General features: G+C 37.7%; 1 protein-coding gene across 2 annotated transcripts in view; it reads left to right on the top strand.

Moving 5' to 3' along the window:
* Positions 1–24597, top strand: part of sh3pxd2aa (SH3 and PX domains 2Aa) — an 89161-nt gene that overhangs the window by 28433 nt on the left and 36131 nt on the right. For both annotated transcript variants that reach the window (XM_088419341.1, XM_088419342.1), the window contains exons 3-6: positions 1745–1820; positions 4241–4317; positions 8389–8480; positions 18920–18945. In XM_088419341.1, the coding sequence (XP_088275467.1) occupies positions 1745–1820; positions 4241–4317; positions 8389–8480; positions 18920–18945 (271 nt within the window). The remainder of the gene's footprint in view (positions 1–1744; positions 1821–4240; positions 4318–8388; positions 8481–18919; positions 18946–24597) is intronic.

Below are 24597 nucleotides of genomic sequence, written 5' to 3'. Positions count from 1 at the left end.
GCTTCTCTTCAATACAGTTTCAAGCATGTATTGAAATGTATGTACATTTTTTGTTGTACTAATTATTTGCCTTGTGCGTTACTCTGGCTTTGCTTATCATTCCTCAGTTGAATGACTTATCTTGGGTAAAAACTGTGTAAACACAATAAGGCCTGACTGACTCATTTGTACTCATTGACTCCTCAGGCATCTATTTTGTCCCTTGTCGCTTGCCATTTCCCGTCTTTCTCACTTAACCTCCAGTTTGAGTGTCAGCACTTCTCACACCATGTCCGTGCTGCTGAGCATTTTGATTAAATGACAGCTTGTTTAACTCCCACAAACTTCTGGTACTTCTCCCTTTGCCAATGCTTGCTTTGATAAGGTGAAAGAACACATACGTGGACTTTTAATGAATGTGTATGCTCCACGGTTGACTAGGATATAATTTTCGTTCCATTTTCGTCAAGGTTATTTGATGGTAAATAAAATGAATTAATTGTACATAGGTTTTAATAAGTGATGCACAGTAATTTGCATGGATTGGACACTATCTATACAGTGATCCCCCTACTCCCCCTACTTCGTGGTTAATTGGGGGGTGTCAACCCCCCGCGAAGTCTGAAACCCGTGAAGTAGGGTATCAGTTCCTAGATTTCTATGTACGCCCCAATATAGCCGCAGTAACCATAAACAATCCTTTTTTTTGTATTTTATTTTCTTTCTCCTATTATTTAACATGACATTATCCTTATTAACATGATTGTATATTCATTAAATAACTAATATTACTTAGTTTGTTGAGAATTTGTTCTCAGGACTGGTTATCTGCACCAAGACTCCGGTGAAAGAGTACGCAAGTCATCACATTGAACTTCACATTTATTTTGGCTCATGTATGGTGTATCATGTAGTGTCTGTTGAATAATAAATCAACAACAACGTTAAAGTCAGTCAACTAACATATAAACACTTGCCGAACTTTAATCTATGACTTTACTGTATTTTTTGCCGACATTAGCGGGTTAGCAATAACTACTAACTAAAGTGCAACCTCTACACAAACGAACACATAAACAGAATAAACACTCATCGCTTACTAAACATCGGCAGTGCAATGCAATGCAACGCGACCCGACAAATTAAAAGCATGCATTTCAAAATAAGATAAAAAAAGTCACGAGCTCTGCTTGAAAAATTCTTAACATAGTTATGAACTAATATTACTTAGTTGTTTGATGAATACAATACTGTATAATGTACTTTTTTGCTTTTTTCAATTTTTTACCATTTTTGCGCATTTTTTAAATTATTTTTTATTTTGAAATATTTTTAATTTTTCCTGGAAAAACCCGCAAAGTACTGAGACCGCGATATCTGAGACCGCGAAGTAGGAGGGATCACTGTAATGGCAATTAATACTAATAGTAATATGCTGTCTATAACGAAAGCATTTTTCAATCGAAAAAGTACACAAACAGTTGAAATGAGGAACCAAATGGTGGCATAATCACTGCTCATCATTACTTTGCTCCATTGAGATGTGCGCTTGTTTTCTTAGCCATATCTAGAAAATGATGTTCTTTTAGTATCAGTTATTTTGTTATTTTATGTTCGGTGATAGTAATCCACCATGTAATAGAACTGAATTTAGGTGTAATTTGTACCTGCTCCCTTTTTGCAGAACCTGATTAGATTGTATGTCACAGCCCAAAGAAGCTATTTTACAAAATGTGTCTTTTATTTTCTTTCGTTTTTTTTATAGATGCAGATACTTGACAAGTTTCCAATTGAAGGCGGCCAAAAAGACCCAAAGAAGAGGATAATCCCCTTTCTCCCAGGTAATAAGCTCATCTCTGTACAGACTCCCATATTAATAATATATGCGCAGTGCGTCAGTGAGCCAGCCACGGATGCCAGTGTGCTCTGCACACGTGTAGGTACGAATAACTGCTGTCAGAATGCCGTCCATGATCTAATAATCTCAAATGTGTTAGTGTAGCTCTACTCTTATCTTGAGTATTATTTTCTTGTTCAGTTTTGGGATGGACTTAGGTCAACGCATGTCTGTTTATGCATGCATGGATCATTTAATTAAATGGTTTGCTTTGTCTGTGTCCTCGTCCTTGCATTGATCCAAGGCATGCCACACACACGCGTCTCCTCCGTTATAAGTCACTGCATGACATTCAGGCATGCCAACCCACAAGAGAGTAGCGTTGATCAATAGTGGTGTTTTGGCTCTTTATTGATAAGGGCAGAAAAGTTCAGTGACCCTGCTTATCACTGATGAATTGCAAACTACCATTATGTTATCTTGTTGATTTCTTAAACTATCAGGAAATTCAAATGATTGTGCCTGTGTGTTTTGGTAAACACTGAGATTAAAGCCTGCAGTCAATACTTGGATCCAGTTCTAACTCTTTCCATCTCCACGCAAACTCTCCTCTTCCTTTAAGGAGGGGGTGTCAAACTCATTTAAGCTTGCGGGCCCCATGGAGGAAAATAGATTCCCAAGTGGGCCGGAGCAATAAAATCATGATAAATATTTGGATCACTTGAAAATAACAAATTCAAATTTCTTATTCTTTTTTTTAATAATGTCCAAAATAGTGCAAGTACACCATCGTTATTAACACTTTCATTGCCATGGACGAGAATTTCATTCGCGTAAAATACTAAGGTTGGAAGCCAGTGTACTAGTGGGATTTATATATATATATATATATATATATATATATATATATATATATATATATATATATATATATATATATACACACACACACACACATACACAGTGGGCCCCCGGTTTGTGAGATTATGAGATCCCAGGTAAAAGCATCAACATTGTTTATACATATTAAAAATTGGTATCAAAATAGTACACTTAGTGCTATGTTTATATAATATACATGCATACAATTAAATAGCATCATAAATAAAAAAAATATATAAAGGATTTATTTACCTTTGAGCGACGTGACAAGCTTGTTATGGCCATGGTCCCTAGTGAGCGTAGTCTAGGCTAGACTAGTTTAGCCTTTTTCATATTTCTTGATTATCTCCTGCTTCAGTTTCATATAAATCATCTTCTTACTTCTCTAACATCACTAGCAATCTTGGGACCCATGGCTAACCAATTCAAGTTTGAATTAAGCACAATGCACAATAAATACCATTGTGAAAGCACTCTCAAATGAGATCAAGTCTTTAGGCAGCCATTTGTGTGACCCCGTGTGCCGACCAATTACAGAACAATTTTTTTGCATCAAAAACATATTTTCATTGTTTTTGTTCATGTTTTCAACAAAGGGAATGATTGTTGAGTTGTTTCAGATGCCACTAACCCCACAAAATATTAGTGTCAAAGTCAGTCATTGATGTGCAGAAGAAAAAACACATTTTCACAAAAAGCTAATTATCTCCTTTAGTCCAAAACAGCTTAGTGTCACTCAAATGATCTATTTTCAAACAATGGTTATAAGAATAAGGTAGAACCTTACTTTCTAAGCAAAAAGTAGAATCCAATATTTCATATGGTACCACCTATCTCTACACGGACATAGTATGGGTCAAAATGCTCAAGATCGGCTTGCACTGTAGGGGTTGCCTTTTCGGAAAACACTTGGCACTGATAGGGTTAATCATAAAACATTAACGTTCATATTAATTATGAAACAGTTCAAGTTTTTTGTTTATTGAAAAATATTCAGCTCATTTTTATACTTTATACAATCATCTCAGATTAAAGCCGTTTGCGGGCCCGAACTGGCTCGCATGCGGTATGTTTGACACCCCTGTTCTAAGGGATTCTTTCTCTTTATAAATAAAGTCTACAGCCTCTTGAACTCAGTTGTGACAGCAATTGCATTGGTACAATGCCAGCTTACTTTGTTTTATGATTTGAATAACTTACACAGGTTTTGAAAATGAATTATTGCAGACCTCAGAGTTGCGCTTTCATAAAAGCTTTATTTATTAGCTGTATTGAAATAATGTTGCATTCACGCGGGAATAACGTTTGTAATGTGTTGTACTGCTGTGACCATAGCGGCTCACAGCCAAACCTTGCTGACATCTCCTGGTGGGCCTTAGTTTTACATGCACCTCAAACCGTCCACTCAGCCAGGCCTGATTATATTGGAGTTCTGTTTGGGACAGACGTTTGTTCATTTTTACTAAGCTTTTTCTTTCTTTGCTTAAAATCCCTATTGTCTCCTTGATCCGCCCTAAATTTGCTCATTTTGCTCTCATGCAGGCAAAATTCTCTTCCGAAGGAGTCATGTGCGAGACGTGGCCATGAAGCGACTGCGTTTTATTGATGACTACTGCAGGGTAAAGAAACCTTATTGTAAACATCCTTCACTTCCCCATCTGACTCTTGGGAAAATCTCCGTTCTATGTGAGGGTAAAGGTTATGGCTCTGTTGTCCTTTCACATGCTTCAAACATGGGATATGTGGTTTAGACATGGTAGTTATGGGACTCTGAACAGCAAGTAATATTAACTTTTGAAAATGCTTTGATAATTTGCACTGCTTTTACATTTGATGCACTGGAATCATGAAGTCTAGGTTTTATGTATGTAAATAACTGAAAATTTGCATGTTTCAGACATATAGGCTGGATTTACACTGTGGGCCCAACTGTCTAAGTTTGATTTAATGTACATATCCTTCTTTTTTTTAGCATGCACATATGAAATGATGGATGTTTCATTTGAAATGTGCATGTTAATATGGATGTGTTTACAGTGACAGAGCACATAAAACAACTCCACAAGCGTCAGCAGTGAGCAGTGACAACACCGAAGTAATCAATAAAGCATGAATAATGCAAATATTAAATGACCTACCATTTAGTTGGCTTTTTGCTAACTATTTGTAAGCCACATTTAACCATTTATCTAACCATCCATCTGTCTATTCTTCAAATAAGGCTCGATTTTCCAATATGTTCCCGATGGCAACATTAGCCTTTTTTTGACTACAACGAGGACAAGTGATTGCCACGAATGCCCAGTAAGGGTTTCAAAACAGAGTTTCAAAACCGTGTCAAAACATTAGCCACGGCAGGCACGGTGTGGATGGGAAGACCTATAATAAAATGGAGTCAATGTCGGGTAACTGAACCTAATCAAACGTATCATGATATGTGATGGTAAGCTTTGTGTTACATGCTCACCATCTGCAACTGTGGTCATGTTTTTATTTACCGACAATGTCCAAAGTGGCATATCCCTTGTTTTTGGGGCGGAAGGAGTATACAGAGATGAGAGAGTGCTAGTTAGAATATTTTACACTTGTTAGATTTGGTAATACAGCTTTTATCCTCACAAGGGTCACATGCTTGCTGGCGCTTATCTCAGCTGGCTCGGGCCAGCCAATAGCAGGGCACACAGAGACGAATAACCATTCATGCACCCCATCACGCAAGGACAATTTAGTGTGCCCGATACGCCTCCCATGCATGGTTTTGGAATATGGTAAGAAGCCAGAGTGCCCAGAGAGAACCCACGCGGCTCGGGGAGAATGTGTAAACTCCACACAGGAAGGCCGAAGCAAGGTGGATTTGAGCTCAGGAGCCCTGAGGTGGATGTGCTAACCACTGTGCCACCAAGCCGCCCCGGAATTCTAAACCATTGATCCAAATCTTTATGTCTATTATCAAGACCTAAATCAGTGATTAAAATGTTTGTACCTATTATTTGTAACATTCATAATAATGTTTTTATTTTAGTATTGATGAATTTATTACCACCAGTAGGCGTGACAACTGGTGTGGCAAGGCATTTTCTGAATTAGGCACCTGCTACCCTTTAAAACCACTGATGACATTAATAGCTATATATAAAAAAAAAATACACACACACACACACACACACACATATATATATACATATATATATATATATATATATATATATATATATATATATATATATATATATGTATGTATATATGTATATATATATATGTGTGTATATACTGTATATATATATATATATATATATATATATATATATATATATATATGTATGTATATATGTATGTATATATGTATGTATATATGTGTGTATATACTGTATATATATATGTATATATATATATATATATATATATATATATATATATATATATATATATATATATGTGTGTATATATATATATATATATATATATATATATATATATATATATTAAATGTACAATAAATCAGTTAATACAACGGTGATGCAATCAGGTGCATATGAAATTACAACTCGTGCTCAGGTTTAGCTTTATTTGGAGCTATAGCCTCACTTATATTCAAATAACCTGGAACACTTTTATGTTTAGAGTTGCTATAGTGAGCGTTTTATTTTTTTTGCAGACAGCACTGGCGTGTCACACTGTTTACATTTTACATCCTGTTCACGAGGCAAAACAACAGAGAGGATAAGTAATTACCCACTGTTCTCAAAGCATCTGCTCTCTAGAGATTGTGGGATGGTAAGTCCATCCAGCCTTGGGTTCACAGTGAGATACTATAGCTGTTGAATCAAAACCACAAGGGTCTTTCAAAATATATAGCACTATGAACATAACAGAAATCTTGCTCAGGTAATTTGAATGAGAATTTGGCATTCTGCACAGTGTTTGTGGCTTTCCTTAGTTTTAATGTACAACACCATATTACTGTCAAATATACAGTATTTTTTTGAAAGCACCAGCTCATTAAATATTGATCGTTACTGCGAAATATGATCTTATATTGTGGTTTGGTGGCTGGCATGGTAGCAGACTGGTTAGGTCTTCCACCTCACATGCGGAGGTCGTCTGCTTTCCTGTGTGGAGTTTGCTTGTTCTCCTCGTACCAGTCTGGGTTTTCTCCAGGCAAGACATGTCCAAATCAGCCAGGACTCACAAAGTTCGGATGAACACATCTGACATCTGGCTATAGTATTTTGAATAGTCTCACCAAGTCATTGGGCAAACTGTCCAGACATTTCTTCTTATTTGCAGCAGAGCGAAATCCTCCCCAACATGGCGGACACCCTGATTAATTATTCCGTTTAAAAGTGTCAAAATTGATCAATTAATCTTGCCAAATTGGCAACAATTTTATTTATCACATTTTCTTTTAACGTCATTGTTTAACTAAAATTTGTCCTGATTTCAGCCTTTCAGCAATCATGTCCTGATTTCTGTAGTCCTGAAAGAAAGTGGAATGATTGATTTTTATTTTACATCCAACCATTATCCACAGTTGCTTATCCTCACTAGAGTCGCCGGCCTTGTGGTGCTTATCCCAGCTGTCTATGGGCAGTAGGCAGGATCAGCAGCCGCCATTACACTTTGTTTTCACTGTGGCCAGTTTAATATTTCGAAATAATGGAACGAGAGAAAAATGAATTGGTGGATGGGTGTTCTGGAACAGAGTATTTACGGGGGAAGAGGACATCCAGCGCCAATATGCTTCAAATCCGCAAAAAGTTGTTGACGGAACACCCACCATGAGCGAGCACGTTTGTTTAAAAATATTTTTAAAATACAGAGACAGAACACTGACTGAAGCAGATTTTCGTGTTGGTGCTCACTCTGTGTATTTTTTTCTTAGCTTTTTGTCGTAAACAACATGCCAGGAAATGCGGAAGTGCCAGCTGAAGGCAGGCATCGTCAAAAGCGTCCATCTGTGACTTTGCCCCCTTTCTACTTCGTATACAAGTGTAGACACAGAGCTGAGTGTCTGACCGACGCGCTTACCGGTGCCCACCTTTACAGAGCGCTTCCTTGCCTCCCAACATGCCCTCCACTAAGCAAAACCTCCCAAAAATTCACACGCATCCCGCAGCAGGTGGAGCGGGCCCACGATGGACTAACGCAGACTTATGTTAGGGATCAGAAGTCCCGCAGCTTTTTATTTCGTCGTCCTGCTTGTCGTCCACCTTTTTAGTTAGTGCCAATTGTTAGACAGGAGGGGGAGTGCAAATTCTCCCCCCAGCCTCACATCATCAGTCCAATTTGAATAAGCTATCCCATCCGTTGTACCCCAGTATGAACGCAAACTCGTGGGCCACAGACAAGGAAAGTAGGACTCGGAACCCTCGTGACCAGGAACTCAGAGTTCCTGGAATGGTTGCTGTGAAAGAGGCTAGTTCAGAGTGTCCAATATACTTGCCATGCATGTTTTTGGAATGTGGGAGGAAGCCGGAGTGCCCGGAGAGAACCTCCTTGGGCATGGGGAGAACATGCAAACTCCACACAGGAGGCTCAGAGGTAGCAGGACTTCAGCCCTGGTCCCTTAACTGAGAGGCGGACGTACTAACGACTCCTCCACCATCCCGCCCTTTTTCATTGAGATATTTCAAATGCAATGACTCAATTGAATAAACTGCATTGCTTAATGTTAGTCCTTCTCTCTTTAGGCACTTGTGCGGCTACCCCCTCAAATCTCACAGAGTGAAGAGGTGCTACGCTTCTTTGAGACAAAGGCAGAGGACCTCAACCCCCCTGTGGAGTAAGTCTTTTATAGTGCGCACTGCACATATACGCAAACATTACATACATGCTACCATGAAGGGCTCCGATTTTAGTTGAAGTGTTTACATGGTAGCACAGCTGAAACAAACCTCATGCCATCCAGATATGTTGATCTTTTGGAAACCTTGAGATGTGGCTTCATCACAGTTACCTTCTTGCGTCATTGAATAAATATGTGTCCTCTCCTTTGAGGTGCAGAAACGTTTGTAGTGTTATTGATTTTTTTCCCCCACCTAAATACAAGTCAGCATTTTTTTGTTTGTCATTATGCCAATGAGGTCCTCCCAGGCAAAAAACAAACAAACAAAAAAAGACAGTGACCAAACCATCTGAATGGTCAATTCAGTGCAGGTTGTACAACACATTAATACATGAACATATTTTTATGATGCCACCAGTTTTTTTTTTTTTTTTTTTGGTCTAATACTGTTTTTGTATTTTTTCTTGTCAGATTTTCCGGCAAAGGGCTTACCAATAAAAATCTTAAGTGTTAATTTACTTGAGGGATCTTTAAAGTTGACCTCAGCATTGAGTCAAGTCAACTGAACTGTACATACTGTACAAGTGCAAGATATTCTTAGTTTACGCAAGCTCAGCACACTTATAAGATCAGCTGATGGATACAGCCAACATTTTGCCTTTAGTCCACAAGAGGCCAAATGTCCATCCCCAGAATTGTTACAAGCTCATTTAAAGATGTGTAAAGGTTGGGAGAAAAAGAGTTGGGTACATGAAAATGGACAACATTATAATAGCTGGAGATAAGCCCTTTGGGTAGCTTTTAATCGGTTGCTCTCTCCTCTCCTACCTTGAATACCAGTATCACACTGTTAATTTATAAAATATTCCTGTATCCACTCAAGACAATTGAGTTTTGCATTCTTGTTAAAATCTCAGCATATAGTGTCCATCGGCTTTCTGTTTTGCCTCATCCAAAACTGTATTTCTTTGCATGTACAATGCTAACACTTTTATTACGCCACACTTTATAATGAAACTGGGTGAAAAAGGAAAAAAAAAAAAAACAAATCCAGAGGTGGGTCCGATATTTGTCAGAGCTCCGCCCGCTTTCCGTAATCGTCTGTCCATAAATTTTTCAAGCCAGACCAAATGGTAATCGTTGGTCCATCACTCCATCTGTGTATTTTTGCCCAACCTTGTGCCACCAATAGATGGTGACTCTTGACTTTTTTTTTTTTTTTGGTCCCTTATTCGTCAAGTGCCGGACTACTCCTGTCTGCACTCAGACAAATTCATTTTTCTGCTTTATTGCTTACACTTAAAATTATCACCATGTCTGCAGTTACACCGCAATTGAAACACAAGACACAAGTAATATAAGTGTAACACGAAAATAAAACCAGCTAAGGGGTTTAATCCTAGGAAATACCATCATGTTTAATATTCCAAATTTGAGAAATGCAGGGGACAGGAGTATAATCAACAATCATGTCCACAGGATGGTATTACCATGCTTTAAATGGGATTTATAACTGCCTGCCCTCCAACTATAGAAGACGGTTTCATTGACATTTTTGTTTCATCTGTCACATACACTGCAGGTAAAACAAAGTATTGCTGAGATTGAATTTACTAAAAAAATATTTTAAAAAGTCTTTAATTAGGGAATTATATTATTTCTATCTTAATATATATATATATATATATATATATATATATATATATATATATATATATATATATATATATATATATATATATATATATATATATATATATATATATATCTTGCATTTCCTGGCCAACAGTCCATCAGAGAAAGAATGCAAATTTGTTCTGCATTCCCAGAATGCTCTTACCTGCAATAAACCTGAAGTCAGAAGGGAAGCACCTACAAATAAATCTCCGGGAAAGTCAGATGTGTTATAGCTGTGAATGACAAGCAGTGGTGGGCAAGTTACTTCAAAACTGTAATGCATTTTTTATTACTTATTACTGTCACTTCAAAGTAATTACATTACAATATTACCGTATTTAAAATGCAAGGCATTACGCTACTATTTCATTACTTCTATATTACTCTCGCCAACATAACTGGAAAAATCTAAATGTAGCATTACACTCGTTACACATTCAGTGGAAGGTTGGTTTAAGCCAAGAAACAGTACAAATCATTTGATCTAGATTGTATTGTAAACTTTTTTGGGCATGACAATATACAGAATCTTTTTTATGTGTGTTAATGTCTTTTTCTCAGCTTCACAGCATAGGTATACTTTGTTCATGCTTTAGAAAAAACTGTTAGTGCGTTCGACAATTTCAATGCTAATATTCAAATTTGAGTCCAGTCGACTAGGTTAGGGACAGACGTTTAAAAAAATAGATGGTCTCGGCAGGGCTAACGTTAGTAGCTAGGCTACATCATCGTTATTGTGTGTAACATACTGTTTAACGTGAATTTTTGTATGCGTCATCTTAATACACATTGACCGCAACTATTTATGGACTGTTATTAGCAGCAATTGTACAGTGAAAATTAACGTTAGCTTACTTGTTATAATTGCTAGTTGCGACAGGGATCTTGCTGACAAGGTTTCCAAATGCTGGTGAAAGTGCCAGCGTATCTTCTACATACCACATACTCTGCCACGAATCTCCTAACGTCTTGAGCGGGAAATGGCATCAGCGAGCAAGAGAACTCTGTTTTATCCCCACTGGCAATCCTTCGCATGTTTTCTTTTGGCTAATGTGACGTTACTATGGCACAGCTCTAAATGTGTGGACAACACTTTCGGTGTCACGCACAAAATGCACCTAACTATGAGTTATATGTTCTTCTTGTCTTTATCTCTGACGAACTGAAAGTAACGGGCGTATGTCCATCTTGTGTTCCTATTGTCCATTTTCAACCTGTGATCTGTTGCTGCCACACTCGTCTCTGCTGTAGTAGGTACTAATAACAGAAAGTAAACATTTTGCCCTGGACTTTTCTCCTCTGATCTTGCGGTGTTTTTGATGAATTTGAGGGAAAAAAAAAACACCACTTACAGGTTAAAAATGCATTGTGTTACTCTCGATTGTACTGAATAAAATATTTTAGTGTTTTTTTTTGTGTGTGTGAGATGCATTACAGTATCGCGTTACAGCAAAAAGTAATACATTACAGTAACCCCAACACTGGCCACTACATATTATTTGACTAACAAAATTTCATGTTGATCATTTGAAAAAAAAAAAGTGCCTGCATGTGTTAATTAGAAAACAGTTTACTGGCATCAAATTCTTGATGTTCAGTTAATGAACCAAAACAAAAACAGAACAGCGTCAACACACTCGTGACATAACTGCGACAAAGCATTTTCATCTCTTGTCGTCGACTCCCAGCTGTGATCTAAAAAAAAAAATAAAATAAAAAAAGCTTATTAATTGTATGTCAATAACAGACATTTTGATCTCGGCATGCCGTCTCTGTCTAAAACAATATTCATTAGTTACGCTCTTCTTTTTTTCCCATCCTCCACCATATCTTTGGGCTTCTGACATCTCATTCCCTTTTAACATTTTCCTACCTTCATCTTCCTCATTCTTCATCCATGCGTTACTCTCCATCTGCTGTCAGTAGCAGAGAGGCGACAGGCCGACTCAACCTTAATGGATAAGCTGTTTCATTCCCCCTGCTGAGACTGATCGATAGCACTCACTTGAGAACTGTAGCGCAACATATACAAGGAGTGTCCTGCATGGCGGTGACGGAGTTAAACACTTAAAGTATGTGGTCAGCAGAGCTCGGGGCGAGTGGGGAGGTGTTTTGAGCATATGTTTGTATGCGTGTGCTTTCACTTGAAAGCATTTATTGACCCATCTCAGTCAGAGCAGTTGTGGATCGGTGCCGTTACAATGATTTACTTTTGTTTGATAGCCAACGAGAGCGATCGGAACGGGTCTCCTCTGCCTTGGTGGAGTGGCTGCGGCTTCTTCGTTACTCACGCCAATTCAGTGTCGGACTTTGTCTTCAACCTCGGCTCTATCGTGCAGTGGTTCTCAAACGGGGTACTTGATGGAACTCCCGGGGGCACTCAATTTTAAATCAAGCAAACATGCAAAAATCCTTTAAAAATTGAAGTAATTAAATGTTTCGGGAAAATATAAGTTCATAAGACAAATTTTATATTCAGTAGGTTATTCCATTTCATTATTGAAGAAAAACAAATTGTCCCGCATACTAGAATGGTTCGACCCAAAATGTGCCACCTCTCGTTACCTGTCAAATTAATGATTGCTCTTTGTGAACAGATCTCTGCTATGATCCCAAAAGAGGACACTTTAAGTTGAATATTTTTCTGTGGACAAATTTGTATTAATAATTACGTTAGATTTATTTTTGTGAACAGAAATCCCAAAAGAGGATACTTTAATATTTTTCTTTAGACAAATATTTATTAATAATTAAGTGCATAGTTCAGTTTTGTCAACAAATCTCTCCACTTTATATTGAGTATTTTTCTGCGGACAAATATTTATTTTTACACTTGTTATTTCTTTTTGAGAACAGGTCTGACACTTTAGGTTGATTAGTTTTTGTGGAACAATTGCTTATAATTAAATTTATGTTTTATTTTTGTGAACAGAAATCCCAAAAGAGGACACTTTGTTAAATAATTTTCTGTTGACAAATATTTATAATGATTTCTTTTTGAGAACAGCTCTGACGCTTTGTTGATTTTTTTTCTTTTTTTTGTGGACAAATATGTAATAATAATTACGTTATTTCTTTTTGATAACAGATCTCTTCTATGATCCAAAAGAAGAAACTTTGTGTTTGATTTCTTTTATTTGTGTGGAACATCACAAATGAAGTTAATAAAATTTAAAATTTAAAATAAAATAAAATTTAGTAAATCAGACACTGATGGCAAGCTTGAAGTCTTTTTTTTTTTTCTTTTTTTCACTGAGAAATGCTTTGCACTTGTCAAGGGGTACTGGGCTGAAAATGTATTTCATAAAGGCTACATCACTGAAAAAGACTGAGAAACATTGCTTTAGTGCTTTGAAAAAATACCCACTCCCTGGGCTAGTCTTTCTTTTTTTTAATCTGATAGATTTATGAAAGATTCAGGTTACGAAATTAATTCGGGACCAAATTAATTTCGTAAGTAGAAGTAACACCTTTTCCGAAAGGGCTCAGAGCCTATAACATCCAAAAAAAAAAAAAAAAAAAAAAAACAAGAGGCAACATTAAACAAACACAGCGAGTTGAAACCAATCTCTGCACAAATCAGAGTTAGGTCCCAAAAAAAAAAAAAAAAAAAAAAATCCAGAACTTTACTCCACTCAACATTTTTTAAAGAGTGCTTTAAAACTGACAAAGCAGCATATGAAGTACTGTGTATGGAGTGAAAAATAGTACAGAATAATAATAATAATACTAATAATAATACAGAACTGTTAAAACAAGAAATCAATAACATAAAACATTAAAACACTACAAAACACAAAAACAATATCTCATAAGTCTCATACTCAAACTGTTTTCAGATAAGATGATTTGAGGGCACTTCTCAAATGATGCCTTTGCTCAAGGTTTATGTCATATTATTATTATAGGTTAATTAAGGTTATTTCTTTTTATGTAAATGGTCATGCTAATGAGTTTTCACAATAATTAAGAAACAGCTGTTGTAAATTTGTACATCAAGGGTAATATGTCATGTAAATGTAATACGTAAGTTTCTTTGTAAAATTCCGAGAACATGTTCTATCACATGTACTAAGCCTTTGTCGGGGAGTTGCGGAAATGTTTTTGCAAAGTCCACTGGCTTTCCAGTGGTTAGCTTCTTCTTACACTTGCCATCGTTAAGACGCGATGACCAAGACACAATCTTTACATTTTGCCTGTGAGTTAACTTATTTTTACTGTTCTATTATCATCAATTTTTTTTAGATGATTCCACTTTACACTAGCCTTGATCGTGGGGCTTTACTGTGGTGTCAATCTCACCTTTCATTCTTCCTTTTTATGCTATGATCCTAAAAAAAAAAAAAAAAAAAATCTGCTCCTGATCAGAGTCCAGTAGCTGGTTTTACTCAAGGAGTTAGCCAGTTTGAGTAAGGCCAACTGTGCAATCATGCAAAAATAAGTTTTACTGTTCAGACGTGATACTATGGTCACATGAAAGAATTTTGTACTCAGGGATACTTTTCTGACAAGATCATACTGAAACAAACAATACCCTCATTCAGGAATATTTTTAAAGAGGCCTTGGGAGTCCCATAAATTTCATTTTCATGACATGGCATGAAATGATTGCAAAAAAGGAGTCATGTGCCAGATTCACACAAGAAGCCACTTAAAAACCATTAACCACTTGGACAAAACATGCCTCTGCAGATGACATTCACACTTTCCAGCTCACTATCAGCATTGAGCAGAAGCGACCCCTATCAGCGGAGAAAAATACTACAGCTTAACCGGAAGTGAAGCTTTGCAATTTGAACCCCATATGGTTTCAACAGCACTGTATAAACCCACTCCGTTTACCTTTTACAAATGGAACCATGAACTATGCACAGACATCCCTGAAATGCATTGTTACCATTCACCGCACTCACGGTTTTGACTTTGGTTCGTGTCTCAAGGAGAAAGCTGCTGTAAGATTATCTGATTATTCCTAAATCATGAAGGGCAACGCATGAAAGAGCGGCTAGTTCGTCCGTCTCACAGTTTTGAGGTCTCTCGTTTGTGTCCAGCCTTCCTGGGTGGAGTTTGCATGTTCTCCCCATGCCCATGTGGGTTTTCTCCGGGTACTCCGGTTTCTTCCCATAATCCCAAAATGCATGCACGGCAGGTTAACTTGTTTTGACCCTGTGGGTCCTTTGTTATTTTTGTGTATGTGTCGAGTTCACGTTTTGTGTCGGGCAAATTTAACAAACTGGATGTAACTGGGTGTAACAAACTGGACACATCAAATCACCCTTAGATGAGTGTGAGTGATTGTCTCTTGTGTGCCCTGCATTTGACTGGCAAGTAAGTCACTGCCAGCGAGCCGTTTGAGCAAAGGTGCCCAACCGCCAGTCTGTGGCCTTTTATATTGAACCATATCATATACTTCAGTTATGTGATTGATTTAATCAATGTAATTTGTCTAAATTTTTGTACATTTTGGGGCGGAAGCCTCAAAAGTATTTCCGAGCCTCAAGCAAGCTGAGGGCTCCCATTAGCTTGTCGATAATGGTGAGGACCACCTCCCGTTCCACAATAAAAATCTCAATCATTGACCAGTCCGTGGTGAGAAAAAGGTTTGGGACCCCTGCTTTTGAGGACAATCGTAACTTTGTGTGGTTGCTAATTTTTGGACTATAGGGGTATAAAATGGTTTGTCCCCACTGATTAGGGAAGAGAGGTTTGCCTAGTTCATGAGCAATGCCCCTCCTTCACTTTTGGTGGTGTGTCAGAGTATTGACCTCCAGTCCTCCACATAACATCTACATAAAGACATAAAATATCTACATATCTACATAAAAAAGTGGTGAAACAATAAAGTATGATTCAAATGGTAGTTTTTCTTACAATTGGTGTCATGCAGATATGAGTTTTTCAGCATAGGTAAAATAAAAAATTTTGGGTGCGGGAACAATGGTGAATTCACGAATTGATGGTTTAAGTCTTATTTGATTTTATGTTGAAAAATGCTCATGAGTACAAATTAGGCATTTAGAACTGAAAATTACAAATTGTAATACCATGTGTACAGCAACATCATCATTAATGCTGTGGTCTATTAGCCAACTTGACTTAATCCGATTTTTTAAATTATTTTTTTTTATTAAAAACAGTATATATTTGTTCATGTACAATATCTATCCCATATCTCAATGGGGACACACAGAAACATTAAAAGCTCTTCCAGCAGATGGCAGAAAAATCACAACCAACCCATAGATCCACTTTTTTTCTTAGTGCTAGGTATGCATCATTATATATAAAATTTTTTGTTTCCATGTCGACGTCTGACTGTCTTGACACTGACAAAATGATCATATAAATTTAACATGAATAGGAATCTGAAACATTTGATGGCAGCCGATTAGTTTCGGTGTTAAACTGTAGATTTCATATTTATCTATATAAAATAGAATAGAACAGAATGCCAGTACTCATGTATACAACAAAGAGTGCTGCTCTGATTGGTGCATCGTAATAATATGAACAATTCATAGAATAAATAATATATGAACAAAGAAAGAATATTATTTACTCTTCCACTTGTTGATGCAGGAAACCATTTACTGTCACCGTTTGGGGGGTAGAAGCCTGACTGAGCCACTTGCAACAACAGCAGCTAATGTACTACACAAGAGAATATGCCAGTATGGGGAAGGGGGGGGTTCTTCATACATTAAAATTTCCATTTTGAAATTCATGTTGCCTTGGAGTATATCAAAGGTTGCAGCAGTTTACAAGAATTCTGGCTCTTACCCATCGGTTTGAGGTCACATGTCAAATGTGGCTTGAGATGGATGAATGAGGGAAGGGGTCATGTCCTGATCCCTATTTGTCCCTCTTTTCTGACAATGAAGCATAGTCTTGTTGCTAGCACACAAGGATGGGAGGAGAGGTCACTATAAAGGGTCTATTCTTCTGCTGTGGGGTAAGAATGATGGATGAAGGGAGAACCTACCTTTGTTATACAGTGTACACTTTTTTTTTTTTTAATAAAACAACATTTGCCACAAAAAAAATGGAACATTTGTAAATGACTCATTTTTAAACTGGTCTGAAAACACAATAATTATTTTCAGAGCCATAGTATGCCATTTTATTTTATTTTCATCATGCATCCTTGCTTTAATGAGTTTCTACGTAACCATATCGATGAGTCACTGTCAATGTGCTCTGTTGGCTTCCTCATGAATGGAGTGTTGCTAAACATGAAATGTTACTCATTTTGGCCGCCACTAACAATGATTTAATAGCCGATTAATCACTGATTGTTTTTTCGTACAGTCAGCTCCTCACAAGAATTTGTTTAAATTTTTTCGTTTTTTAAATATATTTTATATTTTTATTTTTTGCTTGAAATCTCCATATTTCTCAGAGTACAAGTTCACCTCACGTTTAAATAGCACCGCCCCCACCAGTTTTTTTTTTAACTTCAATTTGGGTATATTTTACAAAAACGCGATTATAATTCTACTCCTGACCATAGATCATGGCTGTCCAATTATAACACATGGTGTGTGTTATTAGAATAACAACATCATGCTATGTTTTCTTCATTGTATATCAAATAACATATAGATGCGGTTTGGGGGGGGCGGAAACAAGACAAATGCGACGCAATGTGCGAAACTAATTTTGCAACAATAAAACGACTTGAAGCTATTTTTTAACACAGCTGAATATTTATTTCTGACTTTTCCTTTTCATAATGCGTCAAAGTCCGCTGAAAAAAATTGTCAACGCAGCCTCGTTGCTGACAACAAAGAGGCAATTATTTTGCATTTGCATTGTTATTCAAACACAGATATGTGGAAAAAAATGGGTCTGTTTCGAGTTATGCCGTTATAAGTTGGGGTTGAAAATGGGGGGGAATTTGACTTGTAATGTGAGAAATATGGTACTTACTGTAAATTTTTGTATATTAAATTGAATTAAAGTATTTGCATATGGAATATTAAGTATGTGTTTAGTCCCTATAATGCACAATATTTGCTTATCTTAAGATATGATTCCCCTAAAAACTCCAATTAGAGGTTGGCCTAATCCGAAATGTTTTGACATTCTTCTTTAATTTCACATATTCATCTTTACTGTAGAAAGATGGCATGACTTCTTTTAATGTGAGATGGGGTTTTTGATAGACCAATGGGGGCTGCTTCAAAGAAATGTACTCTGAGTAAATGGGGAGTGACAATAGACAGATTGCAGGGTCTTTGCTTCTATAAATAGAAGCGCACTTCCTCCATCCCTTAACTCAATTATGCTGCCCAAGTCTAAAAGTTACCATTGACAAAGCAAGAAGCAGGAAGCCTTAGCAAAGCAAACGCCACACATTTCAGTCTGTAGCTTATCCACGTGCTGTAATCCCATTAGCAGCCATTAAGCATGGGTCCTCCTTGTTTCTAATGTGGTGAGGGGTTGTCTCCTTTGAAACGCAGCGAGAGAAGGAACATAATGTTGGATGAAACTGCTTTGGTGTCACATGACTAATCGTGTACGTTGTAAAGAGTTCAGGCGGGTGGCACAAGTCACCCCCCCCCCCCCCCCCCCCCCCCCACCCTCCTTCTCCCTGGATACATGCAGGACAGTGAATGCATGTGTTGGTACAGTGCGCTAACCCAACGATCAATCCTTGTTGTTTATAGAAATGTCCTCTTCAAGTGACAGCACAAATTGTTAACCAAGCGGCATTTGCTGTCACTAACCATGTCGCTTTTGTGTTGCTTTTCCTTCAGGGACTACGGCTCCAAGCGCAAGTCGGGTAAGTCACCTGTTTTCCGTCACAATTCTTTGGCGCTGTCAGATTCAAGAACTTTATATGCTGGATCAAATGCATCTTGATTATCTGCTTTGTGTCTTTTATCCATGATGTCATTTGAAATTTAACTGCTTTTATTTATGCCAATGTGAGACACTGGGTTTGTGTTTTTGTTTTGGAAATACTAGTTGTGCGCAGTACACCAGGGTGGGGACTGTCTGATCTGTTCGTGCTCCCTTCCAGATGTCAGAAGTCAAATATTCTGAAAATAAAAATAAATCTGGCATTTGCTCAAATCCAGACACATGATTTGCTGAAACTGTGGTATCAGGACTTGTGAATTGATTTTCTAAATATCATTGATTTAATCTACTCTGTCTACTGCATGTGAGACACTAATCATTTAATTACTTGTGGGATTTTAAAAGAACATATCCTGACTCAATTTTTTTTCATAACATTTCTTATGCCGCCTAGCTTGAAGTTCAAACTATACTTTTTAATATTAATGGATTGTCACAAATTCCAGTGTAATCTGTAAGTTAATAAGAAACCCATGTTCATGCCATGTCCAATACGACTCGCAAATTCACCATGTTAAACGGCAAATGATGTATGATTTCTGATTTACGCTCTGTTACCCTCTAGGTACTGCTTAGTTGTAGAATATTTGAACGGCCTGTCTTGGATGGTAATTAAGTCTGATTGTAGTCCAATGCGATCTTTTGAGTTACTACCAAAAACCATATGCAGTAAATTCACCATGTTAAATAAGAAAATGTACGATATCTTATGTAGAGTAAGTTAAATTTAGCAATACACTTTTTTTAAACCACCGATTGAATTTATTACAATGAGTAATGATTCCACTGGCTGGCACAGAGGTGACTTGATTTGCACAAATACAGTAGGTGAATTTCCACCGTCGTCATGTAGGTTAACATTGGTAGTCACTGTTAACCCAGGTCGGGATTGTTCACGTATAAAATTCTCAGTATGAATGCTCCTATTCATTTGACGAAGTTTTAAGACAGACAGTATTCCTCATGCAACGCTTTGTATTTACCCGGATTTGGAAACTGCCTGCAGTATATTAGGTTGCATAATATATTGTAAAAATATCGCAGTAATGCCGTGCACAATATTTATATCACAAAGATGTGCAATACGTTTCATATGAATTATTAGGCTTTCATCTGATTTGTCAGATGCAAATTTGACTGCACATTGCCCTCCACTAAGTGAACAGTATCTACGAGCGTTACTAACATTAAATGACTTTATCTATCCATCCATACATCCATCATCTTAACCGCTTTGTCCTCACAAGGGTTGCAGGCGGGCTGGAGCCTATTCCAGTTGGCTTTGGGTAGTAGGTGAGGTACACCCTGAACTGCTCACCATCCAATTGCAGGGCACACAAAGACAAACAATCAAACATCCCACCCTGCTCCCATTTTGGAGGTAGCTACATAGTCTACCATTAATTACAAAAAAAATGATGGGAGCAGGATTATGTAGTCGGAAGAAAAAAAGAAGCAGCTGAAGAGAACTCGCGTAAGAGACACAGTCAGAGAAGGTTCCCGCTGCACGCTGCAGTTGCCCGTCAAGGCAGATGAAGTGGGAGGAAAAAATAACAAACAGATATGTAAGCATCTGGGTTTGGCAACCCTGGGGGAATCCATCCGTTTTCCATACATCTTATCTCATTCAGGATACACCTGGAAGCTAGAGCATATTCTAGCTAGGCCAAGAGGCAGGAATATGTACCTTTAAATGAATGCATTTTGCTGTATGTGGCTGGTGATTGGCACCGGTCCATTGTGTAATTTGCCGTTTCTCCAAATCAGCTGGGATAGGATCCAGCTCTGCACATGACACTGAGCCAGATAAGAGATATCAAAAATGCACAAACATATGGATTGATGCTTGTGTTTGTGCACATCGTAAAAATGACTAATATTGTTGACAATGGTGGAAGAGTGAGCATCCATACTGTTGACACTTTTCAACCATTCTTTGTTTGCCATAGCAAGAGGCGGACACATAGATTAGATGCATACAATAGACAACCAGTCTGCCCACTGATTCTGTGTTTAAACCCTAATGTCATTTGTCACAGGAACATTTATAGTATGACATTCGGCCATAAATTCTTTTTTCTCTGTTGACTCCACCAGCTAAACATTGTTTCGTCACTCAATTAGATTCTGCCCGTCGTAAGACCTTTAACAAATTCCATATGTGCCTGATCAAATCTGCTATCTTATTTTTTTTTCCTTTTTTTGGATCACTTGACAAGGTTAGCCGACAAGCCATGAATTGGATTTTTGCCGCTTCACCTGATTAAGGTCGCAGGACTGCTGGTACCTATCCCAGCCATCTACGGGACACCCTGAAGTGGTTGTCACGCAATCGCAGGCACAGAGGGGTGAACTAGCATTCAGGCAACCACTCACACCAAAGGACAATTTAGGTTGTCCAATGCACCCGTCACACACTGCGCAGGCTCGGGGAGAACATGCAAACTACACACAGGAAGGCCTGAGCGAAATGGCTTTGCACTCAGAACTGCGAGGCGAGCATGCTAACCACTCTTCCACAGATCTGCCCTGCTTGGTTAAAAATAGCAATAGAATTGTGTTTAAGGTCCCAAACATGATGTTGCGGATTATAAGCCGCTCCTATATGTCCCCCACAGCTTTTTTGACGTGATTTTTTTTTTTCCCTGCAGATATTTAGGCAGCAATGAAATCTGCCCTATGATCAAATATTCATCAGTACGGCTAAGGCGAGATCTCGCAAGATTTAAAAACCACGAGATTTTTGGGTTTTATTTTTGGCAATGTAGGGCACAGGAATTGTCCACTCCACTGCTCATAACTGCGCCGCATGGCAGTAAAACACACCGCCAAATGTGGTGAGACGTTACCATACCAAATAATATATGGACAGAAATGCTTGTATTTTGACATAAAATCATTTATTTTGAAGTTAAGAATATTGCGACATTGGCTGACTTCATACAGCACAATTTAGTTTAGTGACATTATCCAGGGTTGGGAAGTTCGTTGTTACCGGCGGACTATCCATCAGTCTGTCCCCGCTGGATGCCCATTTCATCAGATGTTGAAAAAAGTTGCAATGTGCAAGTTTTACATACCACACTTTTGCCTGTTAATGCTTGCCTAACATGGCTGGGACCACTTTGTTTGTTGTACAGTCCACAAACATGATTTAATGAAGTGAAATGCAGATATGTGTATAGAAAAAAGACAAGTTCGGAATTAAGCATAATTTTACATACCGTTTGAATGAATAAATCACTTGCGTATAGTGGAGCAAAGCTTTCTGGGATTGCAAGGAAGGACCCTTGTGTACCGACGGGAAGTGACGATATGCGCAAGCAATCAATGGGCTCATCTCATGTTTTTAATTGCACATTCCGAAATGCTCACTCCGCTGTTTTAATGCTCGAACCTCCCATCAGAATTTTCATCAAGGGCGGGGAGGTGGACAAAGGAGCGAGGAGAAAGGCTCTACATTTGTTCGAATGAAATAAGATAATCATATCTGTATCGACTTTTGCTAAAGACTTTATTACTCATTACTGTCATGCCAAAGAAATGAGTTACTATATAATATTATTGTATTTGAAATTTGCCGTTCTAAATGTAGTTTGTTATGCTCATTAAACATCCAGTGGAATGACCTTAAACTAAACTTAAGTAAACTTACATGCTTAGATTGCTGAAAATGTAAAATGAATATGTACAAATAAAACGACCTAAACTAAGTTCTCTGCATACCAACAACAGACAAGCGCTATCTTAAGGCAGCCAAATAAACTGCATTCATGTTATCAACTGCTTCAATTATTAGTGGAAACTTAAAGGGTTTAGAAGCATTTTTTTTTTGGGCCTGTATATTACTATACATTGTAACATGCATTGTCATTTGTCCTGAGTAACATATTACTAGCTGTTTGTGTGTAATGCCTTACCCCTACCTTGTTACATCAAAAAGCAATGCATTACACTAATACCATTACTTTTGTAATGTATTACTCCAAATACTGGTCCCAAAAATATTACCTTCACCACAGATGCCCACTTAATGTTGCAAGTGGAATTGAAGTCAAATGTTAACAGTGCTTCACAACCTTGCAGATGCAAAGACAATCTTTTTGTTTGTCCCTATCCTCTGTATGCCAAGTGTTGTCAGTAACTCTGATTGGCTCTTAGCCAGGAAATGCAAATCAGCGTGTGAGCTCCAAGTCAAGGAATCGCAAAAAAAAAAAGGCCTTATCGAGTTAATTAAGCTTTTTTTTTTTGCACTTTGTGGTTGTGCATGTGGCAGATGATTTGTGCTAATGAGGGAATTTTGGTTTCATGGAACCATGACTTGCATGACGAGAACAATGACTTGTCAGTTAAGGGCAGCGTGAGTACCGGTAATATCGATGCGTATGCCTGCATATGTATATATTTAGTTCAAAAACATAGTGAGCAGGGTTGAATAAGAATAATAATACAGTAATATCAATCACATATTGAGCTTGTCTGCAAGCCTGTGAACATGCTTGGGCTTTATTGAGTGAGCGACCTGAGTCCAGTTTCATAATCTCCCACTGTTGCTAACATGAACCAAAAGCTCTAATGGCTCAGGTGGCTTGTGAAAAGTGGTTCGGCTGCTATTACTGTTTTAGTCACTGTCCGCAGACAACTGAAAAAATACGATTAAAAACGCTAACATTCGACTCTTGTTTTAACAAAATTCAGCATTCCAAAGTTGGCAGAAATGTGAAGAGCTTCTGAAAGTTTTATTTCTTTATTTATGTATTTGTTCATTCATTTGTTAATTTTTGACAAGTCAACCCATGGGAACTCAGTAGTAAATGAAACTGGTTATGAATAAAACATGCAACAAATAATTTATGCATTAGGCTTCTGCTGGTGCGAACAAGAATTGCTAGTGCTTCCCCCAGGACAGCTCACAACGTAACGTAAATCTTAGACCTTGTGAAAATGTCTCCAACACCCTGTTGGGTGATTGCTGCTTTGGAGAGGTAAATCTTGTTGTTAGAAACCAAGCACTTTGGCTTCCCCTTTAAGACAGGTAAATTTTATCTATCCTCTGATTGGTTTGTTGCCAATTATGCGAGCATCTTGTGGCCACCATGCCTCTTCACTGTGTTGGCTCCATTGAAAATCAATGGTGGAACCGTGACCGGCCAAAGAAGAGCAATGGCCCAGTTGGCCCGAAGGAAATTTATTTTAGGCCGTTAAGTACCGCCTGTCTTAGTCTGAACTCTCTGTGAGAGGAGTTTTTGTGACATAGTGGGACCTTTCTTGGATTAAGATGTTGATAATAATTTGATTACAAAATATTCTCAGATGAAGTTTAAAGGGGAAAAAAAAACAACTGAAAATCATTTGATTACACACAATTCAAACATCAACATTGGCTTTTTATAATGATTGGAATTATATTTGTTCGCTAATACTGCACTCAAATTTATACACACGTTCTATTATGGTGTACTAAAAAATGATGGTTAATTAGTTAATATATGCCATTGATCGGCATTTGTATAGTTGCCTGCTTACCCAGTGCAGTCATATTTTCTTTATCCCATTGGACCTGAAGTGACGT

Source organism: Hippichthys cyanospilos, chromosome 7 (assembly GCF_059441005.1).
Source record: "Hippichthys cyanospilos isolate Australia breed blue-spotted pipefish chromosome 7, RoL_Hcya_1.0, whole genome shotgun sequence".
Taxonomy (NCBI): domain Eukaryota; kingdom Metazoa; phylum Chordata; class Actinopteri; order Syngnathiformes; family Syngnathidae; genus Hippichthys; species Hippichthys cyanospilos.
This window is presented reverse-complemented; position numbering and strand designations above follow the sequence as displayed.